Source organism: Colletotrichum navitas (assembly GCF_030913465.1).
Source record: "Colletotrichum navitas strain CBS 125086 chromosome Unknown LY79scaffold_38, whole genome shotgun sequence".
In the NCBI taxonomy this organism is placed as follows: domain Eukaryota; kingdom Fungi; phylum Ascomycota; class Sordariomycetes; order Glomerellales; family Glomerellaceae; genus Colletotrichum; species Colletotrichum navitas.
The window spans coordinates 116,568-141,393 of NW_026850584.1; the positions used below are offsets into that span (position 1 = coordinate 116,568).

The 24,826-nt window shown below is 57.5% G+C and overlaps 12 protein-coding genes across 12 annotated transcripts; 7 read left to right on the forward strand and 5 right to left on the reverse strand.

Annotated features, from left to right (window-relative positions):
- Positions 1-1,054: 1,054 nt before the first annotated feature.
- Positions 1,055-2,115, reverse strand: LY79DRAFT_240341 (uncharacterized protein). The gene has a single exon (XM_060551741.1). The coding sequence runs from the start codon at positions 1,832-1,834 to the stop codon at positions 1,208-1,210; it is 627 nt and encodes a 208-aa protein (XP_060413080.1). The 5' UTR covers positions 1,835-2,115; the 3' UTR covers positions 1,055-1,207.
- On the forward strand, positions 2,017-2,840 carry LY79DRAFT_240295 (uncharacterized protein). Its single transcript, XM_060551740.1, has one exon. It carries the CDS (start codon positions 2,200-2,202, stop codon positions 2,743-2,745), a length of 546 nt encoding a protein of 181 aa, XP_060413081.1. The 5' UTR covers positions 2,017-2,199; the 3' UTR covers positions 2,746-2,840.
- Positions 2,841-2,979: 139 nt separating this feature from the next.
- Positions 2,980-4,177, forward strand: LY79DRAFT_556932 (PRA1 family protein). Its single transcript, XM_060558055.1, has one exon. It carries the CDS (start codon positions 3,335-3,337, stop codon positions 3,863-3,865), a length of 531 nt encoding a protein of 176 aa, XP_060413082.1. The 5' UTR covers positions 2,980-3,334; the 3' UTR covers positions 3,866-4,177.
- Positions 3,900-5,178, forward strand: LY79DRAFT_488469 (uncharacterized protein; the record flags this gene model as incomplete). The annotated part of the gene is made up of 2 exons (XM_060553306.1): positions 3,900-4,023; positions 4,139-5,178. Coding segments are annotated over 2 exons (1,164 nt in total), but the record flags the coding sequence as incomplete, so codon positions are not given.
- A 508-nt stretch (positions 5,179-5,686) lies between these two features.
- Positions 5,687-6,614, reverse strand: LY79DRAFT_517636 (uncharacterized protein; the record flags this gene model as incomplete). Its single annotated transcript, XM_060554955.1, has 2 exons — positions 5,687-6,162; positions 6,332-6,614. The coding sequence occupies 2 exons, from the start codon at positions 6,612-6,614 to the stop codon at positions 5,687-5,689; spliced, it is 759 nt and encodes a 252-aa protein (XP_060413084.1).
- Positions 6,615-7,410: 796 nt separating this feature from the next.
- Positions 7,411-8,194, forward strand: LY79DRAFT_240245 (uncharacterized protein). Its single transcript, XM_060551739.1, has one exon. The coding sequence runs from the start codon at positions 7,524-7,526 to the stop codon at positions 8,133-8,135; it is 612 nt and encodes a 203-aa protein (XP_060413085.1). The 5' UTR covers positions 7,411-7,523; the 3' UTR covers positions 8,136-8,194.
- Positions 8,195-8,774: 580 nt separating this feature from the next.
- LY79DRAFT_580580 (uncharacterized protein) lies at positions 8,775-11,621 on the reverse strand (the record flags this gene model as incomplete). Its single annotated transcript, XM_060560119.1, has 4 exons — positions 8,775-9,754; positions 9,810-9,945; positions 9,998-11,354; positions 11,443-11,621. The coding sequence occupies 4 exons, from the start codon at positions 11,619-11,621 to the stop codon at positions 8,775-8,777; spliced, it is 2,652 nt and encodes an 883-aa protein (XP_060413086.1).
- A 1,296-nt stretch (positions 11,622-12,917) lies between these two features.
- Positions 12,918-13,856, forward strand: LY79DRAFT_580581 (TTL domain-containing protein; the record flags this gene model as incomplete). The annotated part of the gene is made up of 2 exons (XM_060560120.1): positions 12,918-12,929; positions 13,017-13,856. 2 exons carry the CDS (start codon positions 12,918-12,920, stop codon positions 13,854-13,856), a joined length of 852 nt encoding a protein of 283 aa, XP_060413087.1.
- Positions 13,857-14,022: 166 nt separating this feature from the next.
- LY79DRAFT_650480 (uncharacterized protein) lies at positions 14,023-15,142 on the reverse strand (the record flags this gene model as incomplete). The annotated part of the gene is made up of 4 exons (XM_060562537.1): positions 14,023-14,255; positions 14,344-14,540; positions 14,667-14,894; positions 14,921-15,142. The coding sequence occupies 4 exons, from the start codon at positions 15,140-15,142 to the stop codon at positions 14,027-14,029; spliced, it is 876 nt and encodes a 291-aa protein (XP_060413088.1). The 3' UTR covers positions 14,023-14,026.
- A 1,019-nt stretch (positions 15,143-16,161) lies between these two features.
- On the forward strand, positions 16,162-17,338 carry LY79DRAFT_556943 (uncharacterized protein). Its single transcript, XM_060558056.1, has one exon. It carries the CDS (start codon positions 16,500-16,502, stop codon positions 16,836-16,838), a length of 339 nt encoding a protein of 112 aa, XP_060413089.1. The 5' UTR covers positions 16,162-16,499; the 3' UTR covers positions 16,839-17,338.
- Positions 17,339-17,402: 64 nt separating this feature from the next.
- Positions 17,403-21,122, forward strand: LY79DRAFT_609057 (dipeptidyl peptidase IV N-terminal region-domain-containing protein). Its single transcript, XM_060561919.1, has 2 exons — positions 17,403-20,562; positions 20,650-21,122. Exons 1-2 carry the CDS (start codon positions 17,889-17,891, stop codon positions 20,739-20,741), a joined length of 2,766 nt encoding a protein of 921 aa, XP_060413090.1. The 5' UTR covers positions 17,403-17,888; the 3' UTR covers positions 20,742-21,122.
- A 53-nt stretch (positions 21,123-21,175) lies between these two features.
- Positions 21,176-24,780, reverse strand: LY79DRAFT_556945 (Cullin family protein). The gene is made up of 3 exons (XM_060558057.1): positions 24,376-24,780; positions 21,848-24,117; positions 21,176-21,791 (listed from the first exon to the last, which is right to left on the reverse strand). Exons 1-3 carry the CDS (start codon positions 24,448-24,450, stop codon positions 21,617-21,619), a joined length of 2,520 nt encoding a protein of 839 aa, XP_060413091.1. The 5' UTR covers positions 24,451-24,780; the 3' UTR covers positions 21,176-21,616.
- Positions 24,781-24,826: the final 46 nt, after the last annotated feature.

Below are 24,826 nucleotides of genomic sequence, written 5' to 3' on the forward strand. Positions count from 1 at the left end.
AGGTCATGGCACGAGGTGTCACAACATACATGGAGTGTTATGTATGTGCATGGTAGGTATGGTATGGTATGGTACGGTATATCCGTACTATGGTATGGTACGACATGGTATACCTGTACATACACGTACACTACACTACAGACTGGACTTGCTTGCATCTTGAGCTTGAGCGAGCTTGACCTGGGGTTACCAAGGTGTGCTCGCAACTTCACCGCGACGTCCATCCCGCTGTTGCCCATTCCGGAATACCGAGTCAGGGACCCTGGCTGCTGACCGAGTGGCTCAGTGGATACGGGGCGAGATTTCGTGATGATCCACGAGCATGGAGAATGGATCCAACACGGATTCGGGAATGAATGAGTAGGGGTTTTTTTTGTCTTTTTTTTCCCCCGAACTTTGGTGCATCTAATAGCATTTCACCCACTGGCGGCAGCAAAGAATAGATAGAGGTGGAAGAAGGAAGCAGGAAAGCAAGCAAAAAAAAAAAAAAAAAAAACCAAAAAAAAAAAAAAGCAGAGGCGCGGGCGTGCGGCATCACGGTGAGATGAGACTTGTTTGTGGCTTACTGCGCTTGCTCCTCCGATTGTGGTGGCACATGGCTCTCCCGGAACGCGGTTCCGATAATTCATCCAGCTTCAACAAGATGCCGTGTGTGTTTTGAGCGTTGCAAGTAGAGTGGTTACCTACGTGTATGCCTTTCAGCCTCGGTCGGGATTTACCCACACAAGCTTGATGGCCTTGCTTTCGAGACTGGGGCTTGCTGTCTTAGCTGCCTCTTCAAACGGTAGTTCGAAGTTGATATGCACGCGAGGCGTTGGTGATTGTCTGAGACTGAAGAGGCATTAATGACGCGGTCGGCCCGAGATGATATCTTGCTCAATGCCCGTTTTCCTACTCGGGAGAAAGGAAGGATGATATAAAAAATAAAAATAAAAATAAAACCTTGTCTAGCTCGGCCGTCATCATCGCTACCAGTCCAGTTCATTGGCCTCACGTCATGATTGGCGGGCAATGGCTTCACGTTAGTATCGCTCGGGGCATCTGGTATCTGGGGGTTTCCTTGAGGGCCAGCCACGACACTACACTACCCACTAGCCCACCATGGGTTCCTGGCATACCCGCAATTCTCTCTGCCTGCCTCAGCAATATTGGACTCTGGGAGAGACCGATGGGCGATGGGCAATGAGCGATGGCTCATGGGCGGTGGCTAGTGCTTCCCACCGCCTCCGGGTCTCATCATCAAGAAACATCGGGCCCATCTCTCTCTCTCTCTCTCTCTCTCTCTCTCTCTCTCTCTCTCTCTCTCTCTCTCTCTCTCTCTCTCTCTCTCTCTCTCTCTCTCTCTCTCTCTCTCTCTCTCGCTCTCTCTGCCTTTGTAGCCGCACCTCAGTGTCCGGATCCGCAGAACGGAGAGACCGGAGCAGGCGGGCAGATGCGGTGTGGGAAGGGTCTGCAGCCTCGCAGTGTGACTTGGCCGGCTCTGACTTGCTGAAGCTTGCATGAAGTGGCCCAACCTGTCGAACCAATTCGTGTCATGATGCTGGCTACGTCTTTGGAGCCGGGCCCGTCCTGTCATGTCCTGCTTGTCGTGTCTTGCTCTCACCCGGTCCGGATGCGTCAGAAACCCAAGGAACGCAGCAGACGTGGTAGTGTCATACCAAAGCAAGACCCATTGGATACGGTGTAGCATTAGTTGCAGCCCAACAATCTGATATACCACCACCACATCCACCAAGACGAGGAAGAAAAAAAAAAGTCTGTCTCTGGTGCAAGAGAGGCGGTCAGAGCTCTCTCGCTCTCTCTCTCGTCCCTTCATTACCCTTGGGTTGCGCATGTCCCCTTCCCCTCGTCGCTTCTTTTCCTTGCCCCTTCCTCTTCTACATCTTGCACCGTTTCCTGTTGCACTTCTCTTTTCTGGCTGCCAGAGTCGGAAGGGTGGACAGTGGGAGGAGATGCATCATCACGACCAGTGACGTCTTTCTTGATCTTTACAAGGGGCGGAAGGAAGAAACCCGTCCTAGGACCAACGAGAGGCGAGCGAGTCCCCGCAATCGACTCGCCTCAGCACAGCACAATCCAGCGACCAAAGGGTCGGAAACCCGTACGGCAGAAGAGTGAAGAAAACAATCTCGACCTCGGTTGAGGGGAGGAGAAAGAAGCTAGGTGGTGAAGGAAAGCCGAACGAGGTATGTGCATTTGATGCAGCTTCGCCATTGTTCTTTCCCCTTGCACCTGCTGTTCCTGCCCATTCACACTGCATCATCCCCATCCTACCTACCTACCTGGGCAGTCACCCATCTCTCGGGCAGGTGCTCTGTAGGCATTTGCGTAGTCACCTTCCTCTTTCCTGCTTTCCCTCTTTCCCTCCCTCCCCCCCCTCTCTCTCTCCTGCCCCTTCGTACCCTACACACATCCCTTCCGTCTTTGCATCCCACATTTGGCATTTTGGCATTTGGCATTCGCCCTTCTCTCAGCTTGCAGCCCACCGAATTCCTCTTCCATCTGGCTGCTGGACCTGTCTTGGAGACTAAGAGAGAATATGTGGGGGCAAGAGCGAAAAGACTGAGAGTTCTGTCGTGTCTTGCTTTTCCTTTTTTTTTTTTTTTTTTTGCAGGAAACATAGACAAGCAAACTGGTTGCCCCACATTCCCCTTCTTCCCCACTGTCCCACGCCATCCAACCAACCAGACGTGCGGGATCCTCAACCTGCACTACAAAAATACGTACCCCCCTGAACTGGACTGACGAGAGAGATTACGGATCCAGCCAACTCGCTGAACAAAAGGGACAGAGAGAAAGAAAGAAAAAAAGAAAGAGAAAAAAAAGGTATTTCGGCATTGTGTTACCGAGTCACGACGGCCACGAATCGCAACAGCATCAGCAACCACAACTTTGTTGACTTCAGTCATTCACCTTATCCTGCACCATCATCCTGCCTATCGCCCTCTCCAGGCAGGCACCAGGCTACCCAGTACCTTAGCGCAGCCAACGCCTCCAAATAAGTACGTACGCGTTCCGTTCCCGCGCGTCGAAAAAGCTAATTCCACATGGAATGGAGCTGAAAAGACACATGGCCTGAACCTCCTCAATTGTTTCAAACCCATCATACATACTCTCCTCGCCTGTCGACCCTGAGCACGACGCTAACCCTCACCCGCTTAAATAGAACACGGTCTATCTCTTGCCGCCAAACAAAAAGCAGCCATCCTCTATAAACCCTTTCTCTCTCGTCTCGACATCGAATCGACCGACCTCTCGTCACCCGCCATCACCTACCGACGCCTAACAATCAACCACCCTTGCGACGTCCCATCCATCACATCACGCCGACACCATGTCTCGCATCCAGATCCCCCTCGACGCCTTGACGTCTCGCCTCAACCTCCAGGATCGCTTTAACAGCATGCGTTCCGGTGGCTTGAGCGGACGCTTCGCCAACCTGCGTCCCATCTCCGAGTTCCTCGACATGAAGCGCCTCTCCAAGCCCGCCAACTTCGGCGAGGTCCAGTCGCGATGGAACTACAACCTCTCCTACTTCTCCAGCAACTACAGCGTCGTCTTCCTGATGCTCAGCGTCTACGCCCTGTTGACAAACTGGGTGTTGCTGTTCGACATCATCTTTGTCATTGCCGGCATGTTCCTCATTGGCAAACTCGACGGTCGTGACCTCGAGATCGGCACATTCAGAGCCACCACCTCCCAGCTCTGGACCGGTCTCCTCGTCATCTCCGTGCCCCTCGGCCTGTATGCCTCGCCCTTTGCGACGCTGCTCTGGCTCGTGGGTGCTTCCGGCGTGGTCGTCCTCGGCCACGCCGCTTTTATGGACAAGCCCATCGATGAGGCTTTTTCCGGGGAGGCGGTCTAGATGGTCGGCCGCGAGCTCCCAAATTTGCGCCCCAGTGGGGAAGACCATCAAGGCGCGGGCGGAGGAAAGAGGGAGCGCCGCAACAGGGGTCCTGGGAGGATGGAAGGAGAGTTGTCGAGGAACTGGAGACAGACTTGGAAGATTCAGATACGCAACGCGTTGGTTTGCTTTCGCGAGGGCAGCGGTTTGCCAGCGACCCGCTCCGCTTTACGGGTACGGACTTGAGTGGCAAGGCTGCTGTGCTGCGGAGAGGACACGGATATCGGCACTCAGATGAGGAGGAGGAGGAGGAGGACGACGACGAGGACGACACCGAGGACTCTGAAAACGATTCTTCCGACGAAGACGACGTCGAAAACGAGATTGACTGGGAGCTCTTGTCACCAAAAGAGCGGGACGAGGCATTGTCGCAAAAAGCCCTCGCCCGCGTACGGCGCGCACAGGAACGGGGCAAACTGGAGGTCAACCTCAGTAAGGAGGAGATGGCGGCCCTCGAGCGGCGGAGGAAGCGCATGGAAAAGGAGGCGCGCAAACAGGAGCGCAAACAACGCCGAGAAAAGGAGCAGCGGTTCGCCATCCCGCTGTCCCAGTTCGAGCCGACGTCCCGCAAAAGGTCGCCGACGATAACTGCCGAGGATGACCTGCCGCGCCATCCGTCTCCGGGCACATTCGCCGAAGTACAAACGCGAGGTCCGCTACCGCCCATGGGCTACTTCCCACCGCCCAACGCTTCTCGTACCCGACCCCGCTCGGCAACTTCGGCTTCCCAGCGACCCACCTCTCGCACCATGGACGAGAGGGGCTCGTCGCCGTTCAGGTACGCCTACGCACAGGGTGCCAACTCTCAGCGTCAGCCTTCGGACATGTCGCCGGCGTCGTCGGCCACATCCTCCATGTCGAAGTCGCGCTCAAACGTCGACCCCTTCCAGTTCCAGGTCGAGGGCCCCCACGTGGCCGCCTCGCGACGCAACGTCTCGGGCTCTACAGACGGACGGCGACCCTCGGTTGCACCCCCGGTGACGCGTAGTTCCCGGGCCTCGCGCGGTCCGCCACCCGAGGAGGACAGCAGCGAAGACAGCAGCGAGGAGGGCAGCGAGGAGAGCACCAGCGACGGCACGGGCAACGGCGCTCAGATTGTCCAACCACCGCAGCCGCCGCCGCCTCCGACGACGAGACGTGGCCGCAAGGAGGCCGTTGTCGTGGAGGAGGCTGCCACTCGCGAACCGGCGCGTGAGGTTTCGCAGGGCAAGAAATCTGCCAACCCGTCGCCGTCCAAGAGAAAGCCTACGAACAGTCGGAAGAAGAAGAAATGAGAAGTCTTGGTCTCTGTCCACCGCTGTCTTTCAGAGTCTTCCACATCGACCCGTATCTTGTATCAATTATAGAGTCTTAGTTTTCTCAATCGACGTCCCACCACTGTGTGTCCCACAAAATCCGTCGTCTTCGCGTGATATTTTTTTTTAACTCAATGAACGGAACGGTCCGTGGGATTATTTGTTGTCTGTGATCATAAATCGTTCTCGTGATGATTGTATCGCGCAAAAGGTATATAGATATATGTACATGGTACGCCGTGCATTCTCTCAAACGTCGTCCGAAACTCTCGCAGGCTCCCCCCGTCCCAGCCAGGGCCGTCTGCACGAGGAACGGACGACAGAGGAAGCAGGAACCATGTGGCCCCCCCACCCCTTGTAACGCCGCCGAAAGCAAGCAAGAACCTTCAAAAAATAAAAATAAAATAAGAATAGCAGAGGACCGCCCAACCCATTGGAATCATGATGCATGGCAAAAAAGAGGGACCCGTGCGGGGGGACCGCAGCTTCAGATGAACATCTTGGCGACGCCGTTCATGAGGCCGTCAGTCCAGCCGCCGCCGCCGCCGCCGCTATCGCGCTCTACGCTCCTCCTCTCCCACGCGTAGTCCCCGTCGTAGCCGCGCTCGACATGGGCGCGACTGCTGCCGGCGCCGCCGCCGGCGCCACGGAACCCGCCGCTGAGCCCGCCGCCGCCGCTGGCCATGCGGACGGCCTCGCCGACGAGGCCGAGGGAGTCGCCCGAGGCGGCCTTGGCGCCGATGCCGATCATGCGCTCGATGCCGGGGGGCAGGCGCAGGCCGAAGCGGGCGAGCAGAGCGGTAAGGAAGCCGCCGGTGATGAGGGGCATGATGACGAGGGCGAAGACCTTGTAGGGGTGCTTCTTGGCGTAGTAGACGAGGTCGCGCCAGAGGCGCTTGACCTGCTTGAGCGTCTTCTGGACGAAGCCGCTGCGGGGAGAGCGCTTGTAGTACGAGGGACGGCCTGGGAATCGAGTGGTAACAAAAGCGTTAGTTTGGCATGTCTCGGGACGGGGGGGTTTTTTTTTTCTTTCTTTTCTCCGTCTCGCCTGTGTAGCACGGTGATAGAGTGTCACGGCATCAAGGGAAGAGGAAGGGTGAGATGACGAGAGAGAGAGAGAGAGAGAACTAACCTCCGAGGCCGAAGAAGGAAGAGCGCGAGGCATTGGGGATGCCGAAGAAGGAGGAGCGCGACGAGTTGTGCTTGTGGCTGTCGGCGGTGCCGGCGCCGAAGATGGAGGCGGCGATGCCGGGGCTGCTGTTGCTGCCGTGGTGGCGCTTGCGGGAGCGCGACGAGGAGCGAGAGCGGGAGCGGTGCTTGTTGCTGCTGCTGCTGTGGTGCTTCTTGGAGACGCGGCGCGAGTGGGAGGAGCGGGCGGAGAGGACGCTCCCCGTGTCGAAGTTGAAAAATCCCATGGTGATCTTCTTCTTGTTTTCTTTATTACTCCCCCGGAGGTGGTGTTCCTCCCGTCTTTGCGAGACAAGGAGGATGTAGAGGGGTGGGGGGGGGAGGAGAAGAGACGAGCCGGGATTGGGCTTGTCGTGGTTGATGGGTTGCGGAGGAGGTGGAGGAAGGGATGGGGACGTTGAAAAGTATGTGTGCGATTGAGAGAAGGGAAGGAAATGTGGAAGGTGAGAAAGAGGGAAATGAGTGGTGAGACGCAGGTGGGAAGGAGAAAACCCACACACACACGCACAAAGGGAGAGACTCGGCAAACCCTTGTGTGCGGCGTGCGATATGCGAGGCTGGAGAATGCGACCCTAGGGGAGGGGGAGGAGGGGGAGGCGAAGAGGAGGATGTTCGCGAGTCTTCCTAGCTTCGTAGCGGGCTTTGCTTCTTTTCTTTCAGCGTGGCGCGCGACCAACAACGGGCACGAGATATAGTGTAGAGGCGTAGGAGGATGATTGGCGAAGGGGGGGGGGGGGGGGGGGTGCGTCCGGGGTTGGCGAGCTATGACTATAACGACATGGGCTTTAATTGAAGCCAAGCCCAATGAAGCGGGAAAAGGGAAGCGAAGATCACGAACTGGTGGGATGGGCGAGACAACGGGGGAGAGGGGAGGGGGATGAGGAATGGAATTCCCAAGTCGCTTTTTGCAAGAGCTGATCGTGGACCGACTCCCTTTTTGTTCTTGTTCTTCTTTTTATATATTTGAGAGCTCCGGAGCCTTAGGTGGTCTTATCTTTATTCAATTGGGGTTCCCATTTTCTTCACAGGACTGCATTTTTTTTTTTTTTTTTCTGTTTCGAATCTTGGCGCGCGAACAGGAAAAATGAGGATGCAAGCAAGGCTTTTTTTTTTATTTTTTAAATGCGCATGCATGCATGCAAGCAATCGTCCACGGTTGGGCAAATGGGAGGTTTTACGACCCCCCGCACCCCCGCCCCAGTCCGCTGCACGCCCAAGTCTGTCCTAATGCTGAGTGGACGGGGAGCGGGCGGCATGTGGGAAAATCTGTCGACTCCTTGCAGGACAGAGAGAGACTCTTGGGACACCAGGTCCGGTCTGGTCTGGACTGGACTCTTGGGCCGACGGACAGGCAGGAGGTTCCCCATCCAGCCGGGGTGGGTTCCGTGGTTCGGCCAATCGAGCCGGGACAAGTCCTTCTCTTCCACCTCTTCTCGTTGTATCCGGCCTTTCACCGCTGGTTTTGCTCATATCTGTTCCATGTTTTGTCTCTTTTCTGCAGATTGACTTGCCTGGAAAGCACGCTGGCTCGCAGCTCGGAGGTGAGAAAATATGACGAGATTGGGATCCTGTTCGAAGACAGTCAGACAAAAATGGGGATGACTGGCGCCGGGGGGGGAGGTGGTGGATATGATGTGTTTGAATCCAGGACGGGCTCTGGGCAGGGTTTCACAGGGTCCCTCTCCCCCCCATTCTATCAGGTCGTCTCATGTTCTCGTGAAGCTAGTTCGGAAGACTTGGCGGCTTGAGCCCTGGGGTTAATGCACATGAATGCACATACAGGATTAATACAAAATACCATATTCATATTGCATTATACATGCGCCGCGCTAGACGGCTTCGGGGCGGATTCGTAGTTGATCAGTTGCGGTCTGGTGGGGATACGAGGGGTGTCCATGATTCCGTTTCTTAGAGCCCGAGATACCTACATAGAGAAAGGTTGTGTATCATTATCTCTGGTTCTAGGAAAGCAGTCGAGCCTGATGCAGGTTACCCAGATGGGTCCGATTCCCACCCGAGCTTGACAAAACCGGAGGCGACGTGTCCTGGAATAGTGTGGGACTTCGTTCGGTACCCGCCATGTATCAGGCCGTGCTTGGTGCCTTACTTCCACTCTGGTCTGATTCACCATTGTCATCTCATGTGGATTTCACCAAGTAAGAACAGGGCCATGACAAAACAACGTGTTGCTCGCACGTCATGTGTTGACTAGAAACGAAGGACGCCCGGGCTGATATCTAACAATGGCGTTGGTTTCCAAGGTGTATGGTATCCCGTACACACCAAAAAAAGAAAAGAAAAAAAACAGCCAACATGACGCCCTGCTTTACATCCACAGCCAGCGGGTGTGCTGTTGCCCGCCCCAGTAAGCGGGGGCATCGAAAGGTTTATGCCACGAGTCCTATTGACCTGGGTTGGGGTTGATTCCCGACCCCGGCCTCGACGATAAGCCCTCTGCCCCGTTCCATCCATGCTGCGAACCCTTCCAGGCTTTCATCGCCGGGGAAGTCGTCCCAGACCTCCCTCTGCGTGTCCGGATACCTTGAGCGGATGCCGCTCAGCGTCCTGATGTTGGTCCATACCGGGAGCCGTCTGCGGACGCAGCAGTAGTAGAAGTACAGCACTCGACACAAGGACTGGACCCGCTGCTCGACGCGTTGCCGGTTGGCCGTGTCATTGCCGTCGCCCTCGTCGTCGCTCGTGCCGACGACTTCGGGGACCGCGGCCCACCACGATAGCCGCCACCGTAGTGTCAAGAGGATACGGCCCAGGCTCTGCAGGAACGGTAACACCCTGCCGTTCTCCATTGTCCCCGACTCATGCAGGAGGCGCTGGAGGTGCTGGTAAGCCTTGACCTCGAGTTTGCGGCACATGATCCGTGCGAGCTGCGCTGCGAGTATAATGTTGTCTGCTTCGTCTGGATCCTCGACGTTCATGGGCTGCTCGCCCACCGCCCCCGCCGGTGTAGGGTAGTAAGGTTTGGATACGTAGGAGAAGCTGGCACGGCTGGGCATGTTGTTGACTTTGGAAAGCAAAGAAAGCCAATCACCCCACGGTGTCGCCGTTTGCGTCATGCACCGTTCCCAGTCGTCGTTCTTCGGGTCTGTTCGCAGAATGTCTCTGTCAATGAAAGTCGCAAAATCATACTCGCCGGCATCCATCTGTTGTCGGAGACCTTGGATATATTTATGGCAACAGTCGAGGTCGAGGACGTAAAGCGGCCGTCCGTCTTGGTAAACCTTGACGTTGAACTTCTGGCGCGCCTGGTCCAGCCCGGCCAGAAGTACGTTGAGATCGATCTGTCTGGGAAGCTCCCGACGAATGCGTGTGATGTGACCGAGTGTCGGGTGGTGGATGGCATGCGAAGCTGGAACAGAGTTAGTACATCTTGACACGGAAGCGAAACGGATTACACGACTTACAGATGTAGTTACACGAGCCGGCGAGGATAAGATCCTCAAAATGAGCTTTGATGCATGGCCCCGGCCACCTCGGAGAACCGCCATGCTTTTCGCAACCGATACAAGATCCGTCGAGAGAGTCGTCGTCTCGCTTGCACTGGATGTGGATTAGCAATTATGCCCATTCGCATCCAAGTGACATGGCATACCTTCTGCTTGGAATGTTTGCATCGAATGCACACCATCTTCCTGTTTCGTGTTTCCTTGGCCTGACCACGGGAGACCGGGTCCATCGGCCCCTGTCGACGTCCACGCGCGGGGCCTGGTCGGCTCGGCCGAGGCATTACGGCCTGGCCATCGGCGGGTTGGCCGGGATCGGCCAACCTTCTGGGCCGAGAGGCGATGGTCATAGGTAAAACAACGCCCGAGACCCTCGCTGGGTCCGTCGAACGCATCCGCTGGAACCGAGGGCTCTCTGCGGCGGAGGGAAAGCGGGCCCTGGAGTTCTGAGTAGGACTCACTCGGGGCGATACATTTGCACTGCTCATGGTTGGTTGAAGCCAAGGAGTCGATGCATGTGGTCTCATGTGAGGATTCATACGGCCAGGGTCTGACTTTCGGCGAGGTCGACGCGAGGGGACCAAGAGGCGGTCCACGGCATTGGCTGCAGAAGCTTGCGGCATCGGTACGCTTCGGGGCTCCGTCAGTTGGGGGGCGGCGTAAGTCGCCGAGAGATAGTAGTCAATGGGATGTGTTTCGGAGGCCATGAGGAACTCAGACGCTGTGAAGTCGTTGGTATCGCCCATCGTCACATCAGGGTTCTCAGGGGGGTCGATGACGAAAGAGGGACCCAGCTGGCTCGAGACGTCTGAAAAGAAGGCTTCCGAGAGGGGCGGATCGTCCGACATGGCGGCGTCGAAGGATCCCATCGCATCGTCGCCGGCGCGCAAACTCCACTGGTTAAAGTATTCCGAGGAGGGACTGTTACCACTAGCATGGTATAGACTCTGGTCTGCCAGTCCCGTCGACAAGGTGCTAGGATTGTGACTCGGGAGGCTTGTCGGCGTACTTGCAGAGCCAATGCCTTGAAGATTGCTGTTGGCGTTGGTGATGGATGACTGGGAGGCCCTCATTGCGTTCCATGAGGAGGCAGCGGCCCGGAAATTCTCTACCTGGCTGCTGAGATACGGGCAGCGTGGAGAAACGGGACTGTTCTCCAGGGAGGGATTCGTCGACGGGTTGGCATCAGAGAAGCTTGTGCCTGGGCTGTTGATGTCGGTCAGGAAGGTGTCACCGTAGCTGGCACTAAAGCCAACATCATACAAATCCTCGGGGACGCTGATGACGATAGACTCATCGTCGATTTCTGTGGAGCTTGCTTGACTGCTCGTCGCAGCAATATCGTATGAGACTGGTTTGGCAGCATCAAGATCGATGTCGTTATCAATGGCAAGGTCGAAGGGTAGATCGGTGGGACCGGCCAGCGCTCCATTGACCGACAGCCAGGACGAGTGAGTGGAAGAGTTGTCGTGGGCGCCAGGGTCTGGAAGTTCGTCATTGAAGTCCCTGGCGGGCGTGTTAGTGTGTTTGTGTGTGCGCGTGTGTGTGTGTATGTTGGGGTTTCCAAGGCTGGGTCTTGGTAGGTGGAACTCACTGGATGAGGGAGGCATCGTTCCGCGGGGCGTCGGTGCTGAGGAGGCGGGCGCGTCCAATGGACCGAGCAGACGGGTCGCCGTTCGGCGGCCATGGCTGGCCGAAAGGGTCGTCAGATGGTTGAGCGGCCCATGAGAATGGGCTGTTGGCGTTGGTGTTTGTGTTGAAAGAGTGTGTCATGCCCACACAATGTTAGTATCACGGTGACTTGTGGCTTATGGAATTGGATAATACGGAGGCTGTGTTTATAGAGTTTTCCGGAAAGGTGGCAAGAAGGTGTGTAGCCGCGAGGGGCGCAAAAGAAAGGGAATCAGCATCTTATGTGTGCAAGACGGAAGCCTTGTTTGGTGGGAGGAGGGAAGGGGGGGGGGGGGGGGGGGAGAGAGAAAGCGTCTAGGAGCAAATGGCATGTGAGGCATGCGAGATCAAGGCACGACGACGAGGGCGAGTGAGTGACGGATGCTGCGCGGTGCTTTTTGCCCGGGGGGTCTTGGTGCACACCTATTGGAGCCAACTACGGGCGGGAGACCAGTGCGTCTCGGTGAGTTACAGAGGGGGATGAGCTCCGATATAGGGGCGACAAGCTAGTCGACGGCTTCCCTCATTCCTCGGCGCACCCCCCTCGCACCCCGAATACAGAGCTCGCTCTCTTGTCTACTTCTCATCCTCACTCATCATCATCCTCATTCTTCTCCTGTTGTGTCCCCCCTCCGTTGACGGCGCTCCAATGTACATCATTTTGTCAGCAAGCCATGACGGGGCGAGCGCATGTCGGCTGCCCAAAGCCTGCCTGAAGCCATCCATATGCATGGGCAAACCGCAAGGCGCACCGCCGTCACGGATGCCTCGTCTCAACTTCCCTAGACCTTGCTTGTATGGTCCACGATACGAACTGAGGCATTATTCCATCTCGAGTTGCCCTTTTCTGCACATTTCGCCTTGATCCTGTTTGCGGCTCCATCCGATTCGACCCTGCCGTTGTCGGCGGGTCCACGAGAGGACACAACGCAACGATGTGATTCACACTGTCTGTTCCTCGGACAAAGTCAACACCGCCACACGGAGAGCAAACACACACTCCTACAACGACGACGACGTCGGAGCCAAGTTACCTATCGGACAATACTAACCCGGCTCCTCCTTCTTTGCACTTAGCTTCCTTATCCTCTTCGAGTGACCGAGCGTATAATACTTCGCCCAGCTACAATCTGTCTCGGAAACTCACGTCTACACCACACCACCCGCCCATCTCCGTCCGCCGGGCCTCAACCGCCAGCCTGATTTCTCTTTTCTTTTCTTTTTTACCTTCTTCTTTCCTTCGGCCGCCTTCTCGAACTCTTTGTTCCTTGTCTCTGCTGCGGCTCGAGCTAGCCACTCGGGGCGGAATCCGGACTGGAGAGACATCTTGGCGCTGCTGCCTGATCTTCGACAAGGGACCATTCTCTCTCCCACCAGGACCTCGCCGACTCCCGAAGAATGCGGCTCTTGGTAAATGCCTTTACCTCCCGCCGCGCCCTCTCCCGACGGCGCATCATGACGCAGTGCAACACCGTTACTGATGCGCCTTGCCCGTAGCTAGTCAACGATGACGGCCCCCCGTCCTCCGTCTCGCCCTACTTCGCTCCCTGGGTCGACGCCTTGCACAAGGCTGGCCACACAACAGTCGTTGTCATTCCTGACCGTCCGCTGTCTTGGATCGGAAAGGCCCATGCAGTCGGCAAGACCTTGACCGCCGCAAGCAGATGCCCAGCGTCCTTTGCCAACGAGACATGCACCGTCCCCGGCTGCGACGAGACTGAGGACCGTACCCACCGCTGGCTCGTCGTCGACGGCCTCCCCGCCAGCTGCACTCAGATAGGCCTGTTCCACACGGGCTTCAAGCCTGACGACTTTGACCTGGTCGTGTCGGGGCCCAACCACGGCCGCAACGCGAGCACCGTTTACGCCTTGAGCAGCGGCACCGTTGGCGGCGCCATGGAGGCTGCGCAATGCGGGAGGAGGGCTGTAGCCCTTAGCTTCGGCAGCAAGGAGGTGCAGCCTGATGAAGTCATCCAGGCGGCGTGTGGCCGCGCCGTCGCCCTCATCCAAGACCTTGCACGCGACTGGCATCCGGACGTGGAGGTGTACAGCGTCAACCTCCCCATGGTCGCCGACATCGCAGACCGGCCGGTGAGACTGACGACTACGGCACACGGCCGGTGGGTCACGGGGGGGCTGTTCAGCCCTGCGCCCGCCGATCCTGAGAAGCTAGCCGTCTCGCGCACTTACCAGTTCCGGTGGGCGCCGCAGCTGGCCGATATCAAGCGCCAGGCGGACGAGAGTCCCGAGGGCGAGGACTTGTGGGCGTCGCTCAATGGCGTCATCAGCGTTGCGCCTTTGAGAGCGAGTTTCACGGCCGTCGACGTGAACAAGTGAGGTGCATGCACACTCGCTACAGCTCAACCCTGACGGAGGTGCTTGGAGGAGTCCGTTAATGATCAACGTAGACTTGACAAGTTTGACATGGATAGAGAACATCACACATATAACATCATATAGAACATGATAGACTTGCGAACGAGCCCCATCCCCGCGACTCTCAAGGCTTAAATTGACACGCACCCGTCGGCGCTGTCTTCAATGAAGATGCCTCCGTAGATCTGGCCCTCGTCCAAGTTGCTCGACTGATACCCCGAGTTTACCACATCGCTGGTGCCCGTCGGTTTCTTCAAGATGCCGATCTGGTATTGCCCGTCCCCGGCGAGGTTGGCCGGGATGGCGCCGCCCTGACTGGCGAGCCGGGCGCCGCCGGCGGAGTACCAGACTTGGATGGTACTGCGGGCAATTTATTTAGTCCGAGGGCTTTTCTTTTTCTTGCAAAGCAGCAGACGCAAAGACCAAAAGGGGAAAGGAAAGGACTGACTTTTTGGAAAAGTCCAACGTCAGGGCAAAGTTCTGCCACGAGCCGTCCGTCGCCACGGGCGTCGACCAGAGGAGCTTGTTGTCCCGGTCCAACAGCTTGAAGGTGTCTTTCGGCAGCAGCCCCTCCCGGCCGATGAGGGTGCCCGTCTGGAAATTGAACTGGTTCGCGTCGTATGCCGCCGTCTCATGCCAGACGTTCTGTAAGGAGAAAAGATGAGTGGATTAGAAAGATGAACCACTCACAAGCCCCCTTTCCCCACGATCCTGGCCTACGAAGCCTGGATTTATACACACGCATATATACAAAGGGACCGTTGGACCTACGAGATACTCGTGCGTCAGGTTCAGCGGCCGCGCCGCGTCCTGCCGCACACTGAAATGCAGCGTCTTGACCCCCGCGGCGGCGGGGCTGCCGACGTTGGCGTCCGCCGCGAACTGCAGGCCGGCGCGCCGGAAGCCGCGCTGACCCATGAAGATGCTCCTGTCCGAGACTGTCACCTCGAGTGGGCGCGTGCCCCCGCCGGCGTCGAAGCGCGACGAGGGTACGGCCTCCTGGGGGACGGCAGCGGCAGCAGAACGATGTCGGACCACAGCAGGCCCTCGCCCTTGACGTAGCCCGGGTTGTAGGGGTTCCAGCCGCCGCCTGAGGCCGTGTCGAAGTCCCGCGGGGTCGCGGCGGCGGGGACGCGGCCGTCGAAGACGACGGGGCACCGGACGGCCGCCGCGTGGCAGTTCGGGGTGGCCGCGGCGAGGGTGGCCGGGGTGAGGAGGAGGAGCAGGAGGGTGGCGCGGGAGAACATGTTGGGATTCTTTACTCAGAGAGCGGGGAGGCTTCATGCTAGGTAGATTGAATGGCGTCATGTTTATTATATCTACTCGTCACCGTCACCGTTCACGTTGGCGATTTTCAGTGTCGTAGGTCCTCATCCGGGAAAGAAGGGCGTTGGCTCGATCTGCAACGGCGGCTACGCTCCGAGAAAGTTCGACTTCGGGATTGGATGGTATCTGACCCAAGCAAGGTGCCTCCCCCCTCCATCTCCACGGCCTCGACTGCGTTGCCTGCCTGCGCCGCTCACGGACGAATCGGGGAAGATGTGCCCCCTTCCAAGGTAGCAGTATCCTAGTATAGTTATGTCCAAGGAAAGTGAGGTCTGTTGGAGCTCTCGCTGGAGAGGTTGACATCGTAAATAGTGCACGGCTAATATCGCCGTGTCCCGACGTGCCGAGGTGGTGCAGAACATGCCTAGGCGACTTAGAGGCTACCCGTATCACGTAGATGGTGTCCCGATCGGAAGGCTCCACGTTGGCGCCGCTCCGGTGTCATGTCATGGGAGGTCAGTTACGGAGACTACACTAGATGAATTGAGGTGAGTCTATAGGCTGTGCCATCGTCAACGAGAAAGCCCACAGCTGAAGACGAGGAAGTAGGCTCTCTGGGTAGTCATGGACACGAAGGACTGAGGAGATGTCAAAGGGAAACAGTCGTCGGCTAGTAGTGTCCCCCAAATTGCCTAAGCCGTGACGCCGGGTAGAAAGGCCCCAACGCACCACCCGGGAACATGCAGATGATGCGCCACCAAGGCAGCGCCGGGTCTAGTAGCTAGTCGACCTACGCCCGGGCCCGTCGCGTGTCTCTTCCTTCGATGCAGATACGAAATACGCGGTTCCGCCGACGCAGCCCGACCCAAGCGGCCAATGGCGACCTCGGAGGGGGTGCGCCGTGTGGGGCCGGGCGAACTGCCGGTTTGCTCCCGTCGATGCCGTTTCTGGCCTCAATGTCTCGAGGACGGGTGGTGAGGCTTGAAAAGCAGCCGGGTTACCGTGATCTGGGAGATTTGCATATAAGGACTGGTCATGACCTTGGTTTATTTCCTGGAGCCGTGGCATACCATCTCAGACCGGCATCTTATTACAAACTTGCACAGGAAGCTCTCGCCCCTTCGGCAAACTTTGGACCCAAATATCTACGTTGAGGGAACTTTACACCAAAGACCAATCCTGCAAACTCGCACCGTGAGCTTCATGAACAGGAGGAGCGAAGCCAGGTCTGAGGACGTGGCCAACGTCCCGCCCGAGCTCTCCGACCTGCACTGCTTCACCGAGACCGGCGGCCCCGCGCGCAAGCAGGAGATTGATGGCGACTAAAACCCCCAAGCAATGTTCGACATCCCCGGGTACCGCGTGGTGCGCACCCTGGGCGCCGTGTACGGGCTCTCGGTGCGGTCGCGCAACATCGCGGCCAGCCTCGGCATGGTGATCAAGTCGCTGGCGGGCGGCGAGCTGCAGTGGTTCACGACGATGCTGTACAACTGCCGCAACGACGCGCTGGGCCGGCTGGTCGGCGAGTGCAAGCAGCGCGGCGGCAACGCCGTCGTCTGCCTGCGCTTCGACGCGGCGGACCTGGGCGGGTTCGCGCAGACGTGCGCCTACGGGACGGCTTGCGTCGTCGAGAAGGTTGACGACGACGTCGCCGTCGCGCCTCAGCTGGCTGTCTAGGTGGCGCCAAGAGGGAAGGGGGATTCGATACCACTGTTAGAGCTGTTTTTGGTGTTTTTGGTGCTTGGCAAACCAGGGTGTATGCAGAGCGACGGTTAATATAGAATGCGCAGAGCCTTTGGAGTTGCGATGCGTCTCCTCTTGCAAAGCAGGCTAGAGAGTCAGTCAACCTGCATCTCTTAATCTTGTTTCCACCCCCTCCCCTCGACTGATCTGTGTCATTGACTCGGATCAAGCCAAGAACCGACGAGTCAATGTACAGCACCGGATCGACCAGGAAGAACATGGCTTCTTTGCGGTCGGCATCTGCAGAAAGGTCGTGATGGGGAGATCATGATGGTTCGGAATGAGGTACACCACAAGCCGGGGACATCTTTCTATTTTATCAGTAATACCCAAGGAACCACCATGATAAGACGAGATGGGGGCGGGGAAGATGCAGTCGGTTCGTTCCCAAGACGTCGGCTACCAACCCGACTGGGAGGAATGTGACAAACGATTGAAACGGGCCAAGCCTACTACCTACTTCTGCCGCACTCCGCATCCCTGAACCCCCCCCCCCCCAAAAAGGTACCTATAGGCTACAGCGAATGGCATACGTGGTTCAGGTCACTTTCTGCCAGCTCCCCTGACAGCGCTAAGCAAGCAACCTCAAGTCTCCCGACTCCTTCGCCCGTCCTCGACTCTCGCCGTATCATCAATCGCAACTCTTCCGACCTTCTCGACCACCCCCTTCCTCTTCTAGGGCCGTTGCTGTTGTCCGTATCCGCCGTTTCCTCCACCCCCGGTCTACAAGAAAGACCCCGACCATCGCGTGACCGTGCTCCGGTCCATGAGGAGTCGCCATCGTGCCCTCCCATGTCCGAAAGAGGACGGAAGCCACCCTCGAGACAGCATGCCGTTTCAAATCGTTGCGCAGCCAACCTAGTCCCGATTACTATCTCTCCATCTTTGGTTCGATAGTTACATTCGCCCACCAAACCATCCCCCCTCTAAAAAAGAAATCCGACTACAGTCCGGACTGCATATCAGTCCGCCCTCCCCTTCGCGATGGACGCTCCAGCCACCGCCTCTCGACAGCCGACCGCCGAGGAACCCAGGATGTCCCAAGAATCGTCTCTCTCGACCGTTTCCACCACCAGTCTCGTCTTCGACCGCTTGCACGAGCATAATGAGAAGAGCTACCACTCTTCTTCCCAGCGCCGCCGCGCCCCGTCCGCCTCCCGTGGCGGCTACGCCGATCACCCCTACGACGACGACGACGACGAGGAAAGGTACAAGGAGGCCGACACGAATGACCTCGAGACGGGGCCCTTCCTCGCGCCCGCCAGCGTTATGATGCGCCGCGTGGGTGTCGATCGCGGGCTGAAGAAGGTGATACTGATACTCGCCGCCGCCTTCCTCTTGGCATGGGGAGCCGCCCTCTTCGTCTTCCTGTCCAACAAGTCGTATAAGCACGCCAGCACCATCGACCACGACCCGTCGGCGACCTCGCGCGGCTCCGGGAAGCCAGTGACGCTAGATCAGGTCATGTCCGGTTTCTGGTACCCGACGTCTCACTCCATCAGCTGGATCGAGGGGCCCAACGGGGAGGACGGCTTGCTGCTTGAGAAGGGCGCCCAGGGCAAGGGCTACCTCGCTGTGGAGGACGTGAGATCCGGCAACAAGGACAGCCAGGTCTCGGCTGACGTCGTCCAGAGCCGTACCCTGATGAAGAATCCGTGGATCAATGTCGGTGGCCGGCAATTGGTGCCCTCCGATGCCCGCCCGAGCAAGGACATGAAGAAGGTGCTCGTCTCGACCGACAGCCAGCGCAACTGGCGCTTCTCCTTCACCGCACTGTACTGGATCTTTGACGTGGAAACCCAGACGGTCGAAGCTCTCGATCCCGAGCACCCCGACGGCCGCGTGCAGCTTGCGACTTGGAGCCCTCAGAGCAACGCCATCGTCTTCACCAGGGACAACAACCTCTTTCTGCGCAAGCTGGACGGTGACAAGAAGGTCACGCAAATCACAAAGGACGGAGGGCCCGAGTACTTCTACGGCATTCCCGATTGGGTCTACGAGGAGGAAGTCTTCGCCGGCAATAGCGCCACATGGTACTCGGAGGATGGCAAGTACGTCGCGTTCCTGCGAACCAACGAGACGGGCGTCCCAGAGTACCCCCTACAGTACTTCTTGTCGAGGCCCTCGGGCAAGGAGAAGCCTCCTGGCGAAGAGACGTACCCGGACGAGAAGCGCATCAAGTATCCTCGTGCCGGGAGCCACAACCCTGTTGTGGACCTCCTGTTCTTTGATGCCGAGCGCGGCGACGTCTTCTCCGTCGATATCGACGGTGGCTTCGCGGACGACGACAGGCTCATCAACATGGTCCTCTGGGCCAACGACAAGGTCCTGATCAAGGAGACCAACCGCGTGAGCGACATCATGCGGGTGGTGCTCGTCGACGTCGTTGCCCGCACCGCCAAGACCGTCAACACCATTGACGTGGGCAAGCTCGACGGCGGCTGGTTCGAGATATCGCACACCACCCAGTTCATCCCCGCCGACCCCGCCAACGGACGGCCGGAGGACGGCTACATCGACACCGTCGTCCACGGCAACGGCGACCACATCGCCTACTTCTCGCCGATGGACAACGCCGAGCCCGTCTATCTCACCGGCGGCGACTGGGAGGTCGACGGCGGGCCCTCCGCCGTCGATCTGAAGAACAACCTCGTCTATTTCGTGGCGACAAAGGAGTCCTCCATCCAGCGCCACGTGTACAGCGTCCACCTCAACGGCTCCGACCTCAAACCCTTCACCGACACAAAGTTCGAGAGCTACTACGACATCTCCTTCTCGAGCGGCGCGGGCTACGCCCTCCTGTCGTACAAGGGCCCCAAGATCCCGTGGCAAAAGGTCGTCAGCACGCCGAGCAACCCCGTCAGCTACGAGCACGTCGTCGAGAAGAACGAGGACCTCGCCGAAAACGCCAAGAAGTACGAGCTCCCCATCCTCAAGTACGGCACCCTCAAGGTCGACGGCGTCGAGCTCAACTATGTCGAGCGCCGCCCCCCTCACTTCGACGAGAAGAAGAAGTACCCGGTCCTGTTCCAGCAGTACTCCGGCCCCGGGTCCCAGAGCGTGAACAAGAAGTTCGCCGTCGACTTCCAGTCCTACGTCGCCTCGGCGCTCGGCTACCTCGTCGTCACCGTCGACGGCCGCGGCACGGGCTTCATCGGCCGCAAGAACCGCGTCCTCATCCGCGAGCACCTCGGCTACTGGGAGGCCCGCGACCAGATCGCCGCCGCCCAGGCCTGGGCCGCCAAGAAGTACGTCGACCCGGCGCGCATCGCCATCTGGGGCTGGAGCTACGGCGGCTTCAACACCCTCAAGACGCTCGAGATGGACGCCGGCCGCACCTTCAGCTACGGCATGGCCGTCGCCCCCGTCACCGACTGGCGCTTCTACGACTCCATCTACACGGAGCGCTACATGCGCACCCCCCAGCTCAACCCCTCGGGCTACGACCAGACCGCCGTCTCCAACGTCTCGGCCCTCGCCGGCAACGTCCGCTGGCTCATGATGCACGGCGTCAGCGACGACAACGTCCACTACCAGAACACCCTCACCCTCCTCGACAAGCTCGACCTCAACGGCGTCGAGAACTACGACGTCCACTTGTTCCCCGACAGCGACCATGGCATCTACTTTCACGGCGCCAACAGGATTGTCTTTGATAGTGAGTCTTCCTCCCCATTCCCACCCAACCCCTCCTCCCTCTTTCCGCGAGACGCCCTGACTGACCATGGGCTTTCTTCCTTTGTAGAACTCAGCAACTGGCTCATCAACGCCTTCAACGGCGAGTGGCTCAAGGTCGCCGACGCGAAGCCCATCGCCAAGCCCAAGGTGAAGGTGTAGAGAGTGGCGCCCGTCATTGTATCATCTCTATAGTGCGATTTCTTTATTTTTATATCTTTATAGTATGGAGTTTTAGGGGGGGAAGGTTGCGAAAGACCAATTTCCTTTTTTTTTTCCTTTTACTATTATGAGAGTTCTTTTATGCATCTTCCGCCTGTTGGCGGGCATCCAATAGAGAAGGCCGTACGTGCATGCGCACTGGGCGTACAAAGCGTGCCGTTGTTGACTAATTACTACGGAGAGCACAATGCCGCCCCTCCCCAAAACCTAAATTCATCAAAACTTTTCGTGAATGGTATCAGTGAGCCGGTGGAATGCCATTGTCTCGTTTACCTGCCCGTTTGAATTTTTTTTCCCCCCGACGGAAATAGGACGCTTTGCTTACGGAGAGGCGGAGGGGGGGGGGGGGGGGGGGGGGGGGGGCGTAACACCTGAGCAGCTTCAAAAGGGCGCGAGCCATCAAAGACATTATCCCCTGGAATTCTATACATGCGAAAGAAGCCAAGTATTTGACATGACCGCCTTGGGTTCCACCTGTCAGCAAGGTCTGAATCAGATCCATGTAAGCCCGCGAGCTCGCCTTTCCTTTGGTCCCTTGACAGAGACCACCATAGACTTTGCTCGTCCGGACCATACGATGGACGCAATGCTGAATGTTTTGGTACATACTCCCCGCCATCTCCGAGACACCATGACCCTTTTTTTCTTCGAAACGAATAGAGATGTCAAAGTGTAGTTCCTCCGTCAACCCGCCCTGAAAACGCCGTGCCTGGTTAGAAATCCCGTAAACCCTCCGTGATGCAGCCCTAAATGACACCCTCTACCTCTACCCGTTTCATGAGAATCGTATCTATCCTTCGTGTCACGTGGCGCTCTTACGCCAGGTAGCGATACGTTGGCGTTGATGCATCCTCCACCCGCTCGAGGTACTCGCGCACGATGAGGTCTTCGATCCGCTTCTTGATAAGGCTGATCTCGGGCTTGAACCGACTGCTGAGTTGATCGATAACCTCGGTGATGAGCTGCGAATGGCCAAGCTCTTTACGTTGTCTAAGACTATGGTCAGTAACGATAGCAAGGACAATGGGTGGCAAGGAAGCACATACTTCATGATTCTGACAAGCGCGGCGTCAATGATATGGGCTCGGGTCTGGTTGTTCTTCTCCTCCGTCTGTTTCCTCTCCTCATCGCCCTCGACCTTGCTGGTGGCGTTGATGATGGGCGCCTTGATGCGCACAGTCTTGCTGACGAAAGACGTGTTGAATTTGAACTTGTCGCCCGGCTTGATGGACTTGGTGGCGGGCTCCTTGGCCAGCAATCTCGCTTTCGGGACGATGGCCAGAGAAGTAAGGGTTCTGGCAAGGTCTTGAGGCGGTATGTTGGTCTTGGCCTGAATCTCCTCAAGGGAAAGCTCCTCGCCCTCTCCGAGCTCGTTGAAGAGCAAGAGCACAACCATGCCGTAAGTCGGAACATTAATCTCGTACTTACGCTCACGCGCCAGCGGTCCCTTTCCACCAGGAACGGCGGGGAAAACACAGCGGACATCGGCGTTGCCGGTCGACCCAAGCCAAGTTAGCTTGCGGCCACTGCGGTTTGTAAGGTAGTACTTGAGAAGGCTTTCCTGGAGGCGCTTGATCTCTTCGGGGAAGATGCAGCCGCCGCCCTCGGAGAACTGCGACGTACGGCCCATGATCTCGGGAGGCCACGAGTTGGTCGTCAAGATATTGACAGCGAGATCGATCTGTTTGCGTGACATGTCGCCCAAGCCCTTGATATGGTCCCGGTAGCCTGACGTCAACTCGGCAGACGATTCCATGTCTCTGAACATGCCCTCGAACTTGGCGGTGAACTGGTTGCCAAGCTCTTGCTTCATCCGCGAAATCATCGACTTCTCGACATCGTGGCTCTCCGACTTGTTGTTGAGCAGACGCTTCGCCAAGTGCTTCTGGTAGTACCGCTCAAAGAGGTCCTTGTCTGAGAGGTAGCGGATCACCGTGATGGCCTTCTCCAGCACTGCCTCGGTCTCGGTCTCGGTTTTGCCTCGGATACCGCGTCGAAGATTGTCGTCGATGAACAGTGAGACATATTCGGAACTCTTGGTGAACATGTTGATAAAGTCGGAGAAGCTCTTCGTGAGTGCGGTTTGAATAATGAGATCCTCTTGGAAGCACTTGGTCCACAGGTTGTCGAACTTGTCTTTGAGCTTGAGGACGTCGTCGACCCACTTGATCGCCGCAGCCGTCTGCTGAGCGGACGAGCTCAACGCTTTGGTTTTCTCTCCGCCATCAATCTCCTCCCCGTCAGCCTGTGCTGAGGCGGCTGAGAAGTTGGTATCCTTCAACATCTGTTCAATCTCGAGGCCGAGCTCAATCACGCGCGCGGACAGGATCTTCTTCAGCGACGTCTTCTTTGAATCGACCCGTGATACCAGCTGGTAGAGGATAGACAGTTCCTCCTCGCGATCGTAGTTGACCATCGACTTCAAGCCACTACCCTCGAGGTTCAAAAAGTCGTCCAGATGTGCCGAGATGAGTTCCTCCTCAACGACCTTGATGGACCTCTCTCTCGTCTCATAATGGATGGTGGTGTCACATCGGTCGTTCTCCTCCTGCAGCCGGCGTTGGGTGTGCCGCAGCCATGCGCCGGCGTCGGCGTCGCGGAACAGTCGCTCGCATTCGCGCCTGTAGTAGTCACGCTCGGATTCGAGATATGCGGGCTCAAATACAGTCAGGTACAGCTTCTCGGCCTCGTTTTCTTCGTCAGACTCGTAGAGAGAATCCAGCATCCGAATAATGTTCCGCAGCAGGTGGCGGTCAATCGTATCACCGTCGCGCTCCATGTTGACGTGGTCGAGAATGACCGAGTTGAGTATGTCGAAGACGGTGTATTGTCCACTCGAGTTGAGCGACGCCCGGAGAATATGGTCACGGAAAAGACCAATGGTGGCCGTGTAGATGGACGCCTTGCGGGCGTCCTGAGTGTAGCCCCGATCGAGGTACATGAGAATATCGGCCGTCATATTCATGGAGGTGTTGTGGTGGTCCCAGGACTTTCTCACACCTCCAAGGAATATCTCACCCATCTTTCGCCGCTCATTGACCGATGTGGCCGCACCACCCATAGCGGCGCTTACGAGGTTGGCCGTGACCAGGCGCTCGATGGTGGGGATGACGTGCTCGGAAAAGTATTGCTCTTCAAACTGCTTGACCCGCTCGTAAAGCAACTCGCCCTTCTTCTTAAGTACTATCTTGTAAGACGCTCGGTAGAGTTGCTCGAACGACAGAGTGCTGCAGTTCTGGTTATGGATGTCGGTGAGGGCCTGTTTCAGTGTCTCCCAACACTGCTCGAAGTCGCTAGTATCGATGCCGGATGTGAGCTTTCAGACAGTTAGCACACAGTTTTTGTATAATTTCTCTCCTGTCCGTGGCTTGTGTTCTTCCTCCCAAGCCCACTCTCCACCCTCCTTCAGCGGCGACCTGCAATCGGACGAAGAGCCGAGATGAGTTCACACATTGGTGATCCGCCAGGAGAATGAAGAGGACAAGGTATGAGGACAAGAAGCAAAGGGATATCGGGCCATCATCATGGCAGGACAGGCGACACCTTATTTGTCCATGCTCGGGGTATAACTCACCCGACCTGGGCGGCGCGGGGGCCGAATGCGGCCGGCTCGCATGGCCGTGCCTCCGCCGCCTCTGCCAGAAATCATCGTCTGCCTGTGCGTATCTTTAGAACTATGAAGGGGAAAACCTCTGCGGGATTCGGTAGTGGTGGGTGGTCGTTTCAGGTCGAGAAAGCTATCGCGGGAGTGACTGAGTCGGTGGAGGCGGGGTAGCTTTTCGCGTGTGGCGGGATGAGTGAAGGCAACACCTTGTTATTGTGGAAGAAGCGAAGGGGAAACAAGGTGGGAAGTTGAGAGCATTCGAGCTGGCTAGCAAGGAAGAGGTCGGCCGCCCAAAGACGGGCAGGGCGAAGGTTCGGAGGACTGGAATATATTACAAGTAGACATTGCAAAGGAAGGAGGGGATGTAAGTGGTCAAGTTCCGCTGGACGAGCCGACGACGGCAAGGCTGCGCTGCGGTGTG

Coding starts and splice junctions, on each gene's coding strand:
- LY79DRAFT_240341 (XM_060551741.1), bottom strand. CDS start 1,834: ATGCGCAACCCAAGGGTAATGAAGGGACGAGAGAGAGAGCGAGAGAGC.
- LY79DRAFT_240295 (XM_060551740.1), top strand. CDS start 2,200: ATGCAGCTTCGCCATTGTTCTTTCCCCTTGCACCTGCTGTTCCTGCCC.
- LY79DRAFT_556932 (XM_060558055.1), top strand. CDS start 3,335: ATGTCTCGCATCCAGATCCCCCTCGACGCCTTGACGTCTCGCCTCAAC.
- LY79DRAFT_240245 (XM_060551739.1), top strand. CDS start 7,524: ATGCAAGCAATCGTCCACGGTTGGGCAAATGGGAGGTTTTACGACCCC.
- LY79DRAFT_556943 (XM_060558056.1), top strand. CDS start 16,500: ATGTTCGACATCCCCGGGTACCGCGTGGTGCGCACCCTGGGCGCCGTG.
- LY79DRAFT_609057 (XM_060561919.1), top strand. CDS start 17,889: ATGGACGCTCCAGCCACCGCCTCTCGACAGCCGACCGCCGAGGAACCC. Junction 20,563..20,649: donor CAACAGGATTGTCTTTGATA/GTGAGTCTTCCT, acceptor CTTCCTTTGTAG/AACTCAGCAACTGGCTCATC.
- LY79DRAFT_556945 (XM_060558057.1), bottom strand. CDS start 24,450: ATGATTTCTGGCAGAGGCGGCGGAGGCACGGCCATGCGAGCCGGCCGC. Junction 24,118..24,375: donor CCCCGCGCCGCCCAGGTCGG/GTGAGTTATACC, acceptor ACTGTCTGAAAG/CTCACATCCGGCATCGATAC. Junction 21,792..21,847: donor GCGCTTGTCAGAATCATGAA/GTATGTGCTTCC, acceptor CCATAGTCTTAG/ACAACGTAAAGAGCTTGGCC.